At 41.6% G+C, this 10,046-nt stretch overlaps 1 protein-coding gene across 2 annotated transcripts; it reads right to left on the reverse strand.

The window, feature by feature from the left end:
• Positions 1 to 286: 286 nt before the first annotated feature.
• LOC311271738 (vascular endothelial growth factor A-like) lies at positions 287 to 8,939 on the reverse strand. 2 transcript variants are annotated; one of them, XM_084377536.1, is made up of 7 exons: positions 8,713 to 8,939; positions 5,239 to 5,272; positions 4,971 to 5,167; positions 4,805 to 4,878; positions 4,684 to 4,713; positions 4,539 to 4,604; positions 287 to 641 (listed from the first exon to the last, which is right to left on the reverse strand). In XM_084377536.1, exons 1-7 carry the CDS (start codon positions 8,776 to 8,778, stop codon positions 611 to 613), a joined length of 498 nt encoding a protein of 165 aa, XP_084233662.1. In that variant the 5' UTR covers positions 8,779 to 8,939; the 3' UTR covers positions 287 to 610. The 2 variants fall into 2 exon arrangements, with proteins under 2 accessions (XP_084233662.1, XP_084233661.1); XM_084377535.1 differs by having other exon boundaries at positions 4,539 to 4,607; positions 8,713 to 8,937.
• Between the last annotated feature and the right edge of the window lie 1,107 nt (positions 8,940 to 10,046).

A 10,046-nucleotide genomic window follows, 5' to 3' on the forward strand; every position in this document is an offset into this window, starting at 1 on the left:
AGGGGTTTTCACCTATGATTAAGTCATTCACTTGAATGTCTTGTCTGAACAGGCTCATAATCCTGTTAAGAGAGATACTACAGGAGAGGAATCTTTGCTGTTGGATCTAACCACACCTCTATCAGCTCACATGTCAGGGAAAGGATGTGAATGTAATACAAACGAGCGGATAACAGTAACCCCTTGTGCTTCGTTAACAATGTGCTGCACAGTGTCCTCGTACGTACCCCCTCCATCTCAATGGTCCGCCGATGCAAATGTAGGCCTGGATTAACACAGAGGTCGGTTGTAGTTGGAGTGAATTTTATTTCATGAACTCGTCACGAGTAAATAATACTTTACAGGAAGTCACACACGTGTGCTTTCAGTTTCTAGATGTGTATCAGCAAGGGGTTGGTTTCTTAATTCTGATAACTGGAGACAATCTGTAAAAGTCACGATGAAGATGAAGTCATGGTTAAAGTCTCTGTAAATAAAATATGTAGAGTCTGATGGTTGGTTGATGAGGAGGAGAGATGTACTGGACAGAAGATGAATAGTTCGATGGTCAATCCACAGATGTGCTGGTTGTTGTCACCCCTCCGAATGAAGCTCTGGACAGATGTGTGAATCAGTGAATCTTGTTTTGAGGGAACTGGCACCTGAAAAGACGAAAATAAACGATTAAAGACACTGTCAGTGAAATATATGTGTCCATTTTGTAACCAACACTGCTTGACTTCACCAAATTTCATTTGAATTTCAAATCTGCCGACCCAGCAGGAAGCCAGCAGAGCATTTGGTGTTAATTATTACATATCGATTATACATTATTCATGAGCCTCTTTTCCATTTTGCTGCTCTTATTAGTGTTTTTTTCCCCTCCATCAGTAGATTTGTGGCTATTTAACCACAGGAAAACTATATTTAACAGCAAACAAACCAGATTCAGACACCACATGGGAAGAAACGGTTACTGGACATCATTATTTGCTCTCAGAGTGCCGTCACGCAGAGAGGCTTATTCAAAATGCATCATTAAATTAGATCAAAACATTGGAGGAACAATAAGAGGTACCTGTTACATATTTAACAGCACTTACATAACATCTATTTGCTGAAATCCCATAAAAAAATGACAAAATCTTGGTTTCCATCCTGTTTCTAAGCAGACGCGTTGCCTGAAACTGGCTTTAAATATGACCTTGACACACCATTTGAAAAGTCACTTACAACAACCTATTTCCTAACATTATGTGGATGATTTGGGGGTTAATTTGTACACTCTGAACACCTCTCTCTCTCCAAATTTCAAGTAAAAGTTATGACACCCACTAATGTGTGTGAAAATGCAGCCTCAGCACTGCAAATCACCACCCAAATGATAATTTCGACACCTACATGGATGGATTACTGAACAGGCTTACAGGGCGCAGTGGGGTCATAGGTCCCTTAAGACTGAGCCTCTGTGTGAGAGAGACATTTCCTCACTGCAGCGTGAAGAGGCAAGATGTCCTTCAGATCCACCGAAAATAAAATCCTAAAACTTCCCTTTCACAACAACGAGGCCACCGTGAAACCATCAAAGTGGATGTTTATTCCCTCTGGGTTCGTGTAGGAAGTTGTGCTCCAGCTCAGTTTATGTTCAGTACTGCCATCATACAATTTGTGACTCCTGAATCTGCTGGAAGAAATTAAAAACTCTGCAACTGTGTGGTCCCTTGGCCACTAAAGACGGGGTGGAGGGGTCCGTTTACAAATCAATAGGAGCCGAGACAGGTTATGATGCAGCGTTACGTTTGATCAGACAACAGCCGCAACAACGTGGCCACACAGGTTCCTAGACAGTTGATACAATAAGTAAAGGGGAGAAACCTGCAGACCACCAGCAAATGCAGCCCACAATGACCTCAGGTCCAGTGTCTTTCTTTTAACTTCACAGGCTGACACAGCAAATTGATTTCTTTCCAATTCTCTTAAGGATAAGATGTCCCCTCGCTCTTCTTATCGGAGGAGATGGTGAGAGCCTTTAGTCACGGCTTTAAACACTTGACCTAGCACTGATCCCCCCAACTTCAAATCATCCATTGTTCCTCGTTCCCCAAGAGCGAAAGGTTTACGTGCTTCGATGACTGAGCCACTAGTGACGCCTCCAATACTGATGCTGAGGAGCTGTGATGCAGAAATGATTCAGGTTCACTGAGAGCAATACTCACATGCCCATATGTATGTTAACAGACGTGTCACTCGATTGTTACTGAAGTATGGAGCGCATCTCCACCAGATAACAGAAAAAATAAGATGAAGACTTAGTCTGAGTCGAAATGATGACATGAAAAGTCTTAATTATATGATACAAAGTCTTAATTATGACATAAAAAGTATTAAATATGACATAATTGTGAGAAGAAAGTCATTACTATGATATAAAAAGTCATAATTATGAGATTAAACATTTAAATTATAAAATAAAAAGTCAAAATTATAAAATAATAAGGTGAATTTATGAGATAGAAAGTCATCATTTGATATAGAAAGTCAAAATAATGAGATAAAAAGTAAATGATTAGAAAAAAGTAAAGAAAATTCTGGGATATAAAGGTAAAATTATGATATTAAAAATTGAAATTAGGAGATAAAAAGTCAGAAATATGGCACAAAAGTCTGAATTATGAGAAAAAAAACTCAATAATGAGATAGAAAGTCAAAATTGTGAGAGAAAAAGTCAGTATGATTCATGGTGGAGAGACAGTGAAAGTTTCCTTTTTGTACCAAAACGATTATAACCGAAGATTTCCCAATTTATTTGCATAACTGGGACTGCTCGTACTACATTTGCACATCTCAGCCTCGTGTTTTTAGATCGCACGTTGCACAAAAATTTGTTTTCTGACACCACGTACACTGGAAGCACTTGTAAAAAATGCATCTTTTCAAGACCGGCGCCGAGAAGAGCAAAGATTATAGTGCTGCAACTGTTTCGGTGAACATACTGGCATTTGTGTTGTTCTGAGCCCGGTATCCTAGACTTGCTACAGTCTATGAGCTGGATAGTGTCCCTGCCTCGTAGATGACCATGACTCCGTGTCCCCAGCCCCCACACAGGCTTTCTGCTGCAGTCTCCAAGCCCAAACGTAATGCCCGTAACCCAAATGATATCATCCTGGTTATTTTCCACAGACATTAGAAAGCTCCCTCTAAAGCCACAAACAGGAGATATTATACAGCCGTTTTCACAGGCTGAGTAGTATTTAATATACGGATGAGTAATCTTCGTGTGTAACGTCTGTCGAGCGACCCTTTTAGCAGAACCGCTTCATAACGCTCTACAAATCTGGTCGCTGCTTTCAACTTTTAAACCTCATAATGAATCCCCCTCACTATCCATTATTTATTTTGGGCATGGCAACACCTTCACTGTTGGTTACACAACAATTTTCCTTGCCAAAGCAAAGAGAAAGAAAAGAGTGAAGCCCACAGACGAACAACATACCAACCTCGCTGGGATTAATCTCCTGGTCAGACTCAATATCAAGGCCAGAGTTGAGCTCTGAGCTCTGTTGCTGGTGTTGTACTTACTCTCCAGTCGCACCGTTATCGAAGACAATGACCTCCGATTTGTCATTATACACTTTTAAAAGGTTACGCAACATCCAACATTTAATGTTGCAAGGGCAGGCAGGAAGATTATCTAATCAATTGCTCTGGGTGATCTGACTTAGAGGAAGGCCCAGAGTGGACTCCAGAGAAAGGAACTGGAGATTGCTAAGATGACCAAGAACGCCCGACAAGGGTCTCCAGACGGGGCAGAACGATGGTTCGGTCAACAGTCTCAGATGCAGAAGTCAAATGTAGAAGCACAAGAACGGAGCAGTCGCCTCCTTCAGCAGCTAAAGGATCGTTAGAGACCTTCACAAGGGCTGTTTCAGTTATCATAGGCTCTAAAACCTGACTGGGAACATAAAATCAGTTAACTGGGTTGCAATAACTTTCTGTAGTGCTTTGAATAGAAGAGACCAGTTTGAAATTGCTCTTAAGTTATTTCGTGATCAGATTTTTTCAGAGTTGGTTGAATAATGCATGCTGGGGAAGTTGCCAGAGATCAAAGAACCGTTAATAACCAACTAAATAAAAGGACCAACAGTGGAGAAAACGCCTTTTAAAGATCTGGTTGGGATCACATCTAAAATATGCATAGTGTCTTTAATGTGACTTCTCCACCGATCCTTTTTTTTCTTTTTGGTTACTCTTGATAAGTCAATCTGGTTATGTTTAGACAAAATGTTTACACTGGCAGTCCTTGGCTGGAACTGAGCAGCCTTGGATTAGTGTGCTACATGTACACTGTGTGCTCTCCGGCTGCAGGCCTGCCAAAGAGAAGAGCTACAGAGCAGACAATATATTGTGATACTGTTTAATCTCGTCTGTCCTTGGTAGTCTGACAATGTGGAGGAAACGGTGATGAATGTCGCTGTAAATGTCCAAACATTGTGAAACTGTGTGTGTGTGTGTGTGTGTGTGTGTGTGTGTCTGCCACAGGGCGGCAATCAATCTCTTACTTGCTGCAGCCTTTCGCTGTCTTCTTGTGTTTCCTTCTCCGAGGTCTGTTTGTGATAGACTCGCCGCTGCTGTGCAGGGAAGAGCAAAGTGCAATGAAGATATTGATGCGCTCTTGTCTGGTAGATAAAATGTTCATCCACTGACCTTTTATTATTTAGGAGATTCTCACGGGCTCTAAAACAGGGATGGGGGAAAAGTACAAACAACAGACAGTGAGCTGTCTCTGTTAACATTTAGTTTTTATCAGAAATATTCAGTGATTTACCTGCATTCACACGTCTGATGTTCCACAAATGTGAGCTCCACACGCATATATATCGAGGAATGAATCCTCAACACCTGAGGAGCAGAGGAAAAAGAGAACAAAGTGCATTTCTAACAACTTTCCTTAGTTATTTCTGATCGGTTACGTCTTGCGACACCTGCAACACCTGCAGAGTGATGTTGCGTTCGAGGGTAGGTTGGCACTCCATGTTCTCGTCCCCGCAGCAACCAGAGCACCGCCAAAGTGGGACGCACAGAGGCCTGTAGATGTACTCCACTTCTCCAGGGTACTCCTGCCCCACATCCACCAACTGCTCCATGGGCCGACACATGCTCTTCTCCAGCACCTCCTGGACCCGCATTACTACAAGACAAGTTGAGTCTTACGTCTTTAAACCGGTTCAGTGGGATGTGATCAAGTGTGTAAGCCCTTACTTCTCGCGTGAGCCTCTTCTGGAGGGTGTGAAATCTGCAAAGTACATAAAAAATGCATCGATCCACCGTTAATTTCATTTGATGAAAGCATTTATATAAATGTTAAACAGACCCAGCATGATAATAATTAGGAAACTGATAGAGGTGAGAAGAGAGCATGATACTCTGCAGGTGGTCACAATAGCAGTGGGTTCATTGAGCAGTTGCAGAGCGCCCTCTTGTGTTCAAAGGAGAGTAGCGCACACACACAAGGGTCCAGGAAAAACAATGATGCTGCATGAATTCTTGAGTCTGCCATTGTGTCACTGTTTGCAGGTCAGCAAAAAGCAGTAAAATGAGCCAGCCGACACCAAAAATGCACCCGATGTCTCAATTTTTCTGACACACTAGAAGGTTTATTTTAACAAGGAGCATAGCTGTTAAAGTATGCAAAGAATAACAGCGAAGAATAGCTGCTCCCTTCCCTCGTGGGAGTTTTTGCACACAATAAACACAGATAAAACAAAGGCAGTGCTGAACAGCATCGTGACACAGCGTGAATTTTTTGCGAAGTTCTCACAACCCGGCCTCCCAAACTCACAATGGCTACGTTCCCGATCTGCGAACACCAAATTGAGCAGAAACACAAGTGCAAAGTTGATCTTGGCTCTCTGCTTCTTTTGAATATCAACAATCTCCTTTTTCTGACTCCTCACCTCTCTGCCGCTCCCCCCCCCCCCCCCCCCCTCACTCTGTGAACATTGATGGGAAAACTGTCTTCTGAATGTCACATGTTTTATTGGGGGATTTCTACGTCTGCTGCTTCTTCCAACATTAGAACCAGATGCATCACAACAGCTGTAATTAATGTAAAACATGCAGGCGTGCACGAACAGTACAGTGTTATGACGGGGAGGCCTGAAGTTGGACATGATAACATCTAAAACTGGAACAAACAAATATAAAAAAAAAAAAAGCATTCAACATGAAAAACTTGTGTTTCTTTTCTGGTTTCGCTCTCTCATTGTTTCCTTCCCTGCTCTTATTTTAGAACCTAAAGGTCCACTTTGAAAGAAAAGTTGATTTTTGAGTCTCGTTCCCAACTCATCATTGTCAGGTCGGGTTGGCGGCCGTCCCGAAACCGCAAAAGTGGACCTTTAAAAAAAGCCTCCGAGCCGATGCACACCGGTTATTATGATGCTGAAAAAACTCCCAACCTTTCCCCACCCTTCCTCCTTATTTTTTTCTAACTATGGTTTTTAAATGTCACTGTTATGTTTTGGTTCATACTTGACAAAATAAATCCAAACTGGATCCTCCACTCACATAGAAGCAGAAATAGATGTTTACCAGCTGTTAATGGATGGACATCTTTATCTAACTTCTCCTGATTCTGGAGGCTAAATCCACATATTCCCCGAATCAATAGGTGCTTGTGTACAGAAGCCACAGCCAAGAAAAAAGAAAATGCTGCTGAATCCTGCTCCATCATTCATTTTCGTGTGTGTGTGTAATGAGTTTTGTGCTCACAACATCTCGTCAGGTTGTCCTGCAGATAATCCATGTTATATTACAAACTACGGATTGGTTTTGTTTCATAGCTTTGAATCGATTCTAACAACTTGTATTCAAACTGTCTATTCTTTTCTAAGCACCAACCTTTAAAGTGCAAGTTGCAACATTTCTGTTCATTATCCGTCGCCGTGTTGCTTCAAACTGTAAAATCAGTGGCACCGGTGGAAGGAGAAGTACTCGGATCTTTCACTTAAATAGGCAATAGACAGGTTTTTTTGCTTTAACGTTTCATTAAATGTTAAATGCTGATTGCAGGATGTAATGTAGTGTAGAGTAATGACATCCTCTGAGTTTAGATTAGTTCCTTATAAGCCTCGTCTGCTTTCACGTCTCCATTAAAGTCCAACTTGAATGAATACACTCACATTTTGTCCTGAGCTGTTGGTGGTTGCTTCTCTGAGGAAACCATAAACGACCTGGTCGTCTTTGCAACAGTGGCGCCAAAAATAATATTTCTTAGCAACGCTAGTGTGTGTGTGTGTGTGTGTGTGTGTGTGTGTGTGTGTGTGTTGGGGGGGAGTTGTCTGTTTCCACTTTAAGTAAACGTTTTAATACCACAATGTAGAAATACAGCTACAAGTGAGAGTCCTGCATTCAAAATGTGCTTTTAATTTCAATTTACTAGTCATTTATGCAGAATACAAGCTACATATTGTATAATTGGATTGTAATAATTGATGCATTAAAGGTGGAGCTCATTTTAATGAATTTATAAAACGCTTGGTAGCTTGTGAATGAACACCAGATCAATAAAGTTTGACATTGACACAATATAAAATACATCCTAATTTTATTTGTTACTGATGTTTCCTGTGACATGAAGTGGAGGAGAGGTAGAAATCAGCAGGATCTGGAGAAGTAATTTCATTTAAAGGGGCAATTCGTAGTTTTGAAGAAATTCAAACTCAGATTTTTTTATATTTACAACATCAGTGAGGTAATAATACAAACTAGGACATGTTTATTTTTTCCATGACTGAATAAACAGGCTGTTCTCAGAGGAAAATAAGGTCCCCAGAATGCTGTTTGAAGCTTGAAAGGTGGCAGGGTCCGCCACATATAAGCAAAGTAAAACAGTTTGAAGTTGTGTCGTCCTTTTTAAGGTCAGTTTGTTTATCCAGTCATGAAAAGAAAGAGAGTTTGTTTATTTAGTTAAGCAGTCAAAGAAGATCTTTCTCTTCTGATACATACTGCTCCTTTAAGTACAGTACTTAATGTACTTTCCAACACAATGTAAAACACAAGATATGAATCTATTATGCGTTTTTTTGAGGTGACTTTTAACTCATCTCACATCTCTTGTCACGTGATAAGATTTTTAGTTTGCACTTTACATTAAAAACATCTTTTTTTTTATGTTTAATCCACACTGCACTGTTTATTCACTGTGTGATGATACTGAAATACAATCTGTCTATCCTGCGTTCAGATGCTGTTACACCAAGAAGAAACCAGAAAGATGAGGAGGATTACAGCCTCTTCACACACATGGGAGCACGGACCTGGAGCTGTCAGTCAGCCAGCTTTGTCTAAATCAGGCTGCTGATACATCTTCAGTGCACGCCTCTCTATCTGTCTGAACCTGGATCAGTAATATGCAGCAGCTGCATCTGAGGCTGACATGATGGTATCATGATGGAGCTCAGCCAGTCAAAATACAGATAGTGTGTGAAAAGAGTGTGGAGATGTGTCATGAGTCCTGCAAGCTGAGAGGAGACAGTCTTCTCCTAAAAAGGGAAATCTTAATGCTGTCTTCTAAACAGAATTTCAAAATAAAAGTCACTTTTGATGAATAATAAGTTGAAATACCTCGGTGATAAATGACTGAAACTAAGAAAAAAAATGCTAAATTTAACTCGAAATGCGTTTTAACAGCAGCAACATTAGGAAAAGTCGTTGTTTTGAAAAGTGTTGAATTACCTGCGCAGGTATGAGTTGCAGCAGAAGAGCCAATAAGAGGTGCGAGGCTCCGATAAAAGTCTGCATGATGCCGAAGAGAAGTTACCTCCTCTCTTCTCCTCTCTTCTCCTCTCCTGTCCTCTTCTCTCCTCTTCTCTCCTCTCTTCAGTGAGAAGTGAAACAGCCCTCGAGCTGCCGACCTGGCCCGCTGTGACCGCGCGAGCTGTGGGATGGAGAGCGCGCGCCAAATACAGCTGAGAGTGATGATCAATAGGAAACCCTGACGACTTGATGACGTCATCAACACGTCTCTCCCTCTTTAACACACACACACACACACACACACGTTGATTTATGTCACCCACATATTTTAATGCATTTATAAAACGCTTGGTAGCTTGTGAATGAAACACCAGATCAATAAAGTTTTATTCACATAATAAAAAAAAAAAATCCTAATTTATTTGTTATTCATGTTTTTACACTATCAATCTGCACTACTGATGTTTCCTCTGACGTGAAGGGGAGAAGCTGCAGAAGCTGGAAACACTGAAGTCATTTTAATTTAAAGGGGCAGTATGTAGTTTTGGAGAAGAAACTCAAACTAGGGACGATAAGGTTCCCAAGGTGGCAGGGTGATGCAGAAATGAATGAAAACTAATGGTCGTCATGAAAAAATATAAAACTGTACAGCATGCATCACAAAATGAAGTGCACAAGTGTAACTGTTTTGTTGTTCAGGAGCTCAGAGACACGACTGCACCAGGATACGGTGCTTTGGTGGTCCAGTCGTCTCTTTTGTCCTGTAATGATGATGCAGTCCTGCGAGGCCGCGGTGTGAGGGGCTCCTTGTATCTCTGCAGCCAACACACAGCTGCTTCGGGTCCACTCCTGGATCCGGTTCCTGGTCTGAGCAGTTTGGCTCCTCTGTGTTGTTTGTGCACTCGGGGCCCTCGGAGAGTTGCCTGTCTGCTCTTGGCACAGACCTCAGATCTGAGGTTATCAACACCGATGCTGCAAGAATGTCTCTGATGTTCCCTCCTTCATTCCTGCTCCTGGCATGTTTATGCACAATCGTGTGTTTACAACGGATACCATATCTGTTACCATCAGTACACGTCTGCTAGGACTCCTGTAAACAACTGCTGTATAAATTTAGCCCTCCTGTTACACAATAGCTGCCTGGCTTTCTTGTGGTTTGTTCAAGCTGTCACAGCTAATACGCCGCTACTGAATCCTGATTATGTTTACGTCCCAAAATGACTTGCAGGTGCGGCGGTACCAGTCACAGTTCTTGTTTGCTCGTTCTGCAGGGCGTGAATGACAAGCACCGAGGGCGACCCTACATTTATTAG

The sequence above is a fragment of the Pagrus pagrus genome, assembly GCF_965226575.1.
Source record: "Pagrus pagrus genome assembly, chromosome: 16".
Taxonomy (NCBI): Eukaryota; Metazoa; Chordata; class Actinopteri; order Spariformes; family Sparidae; genus Pagrus; species Pagrus pagrus.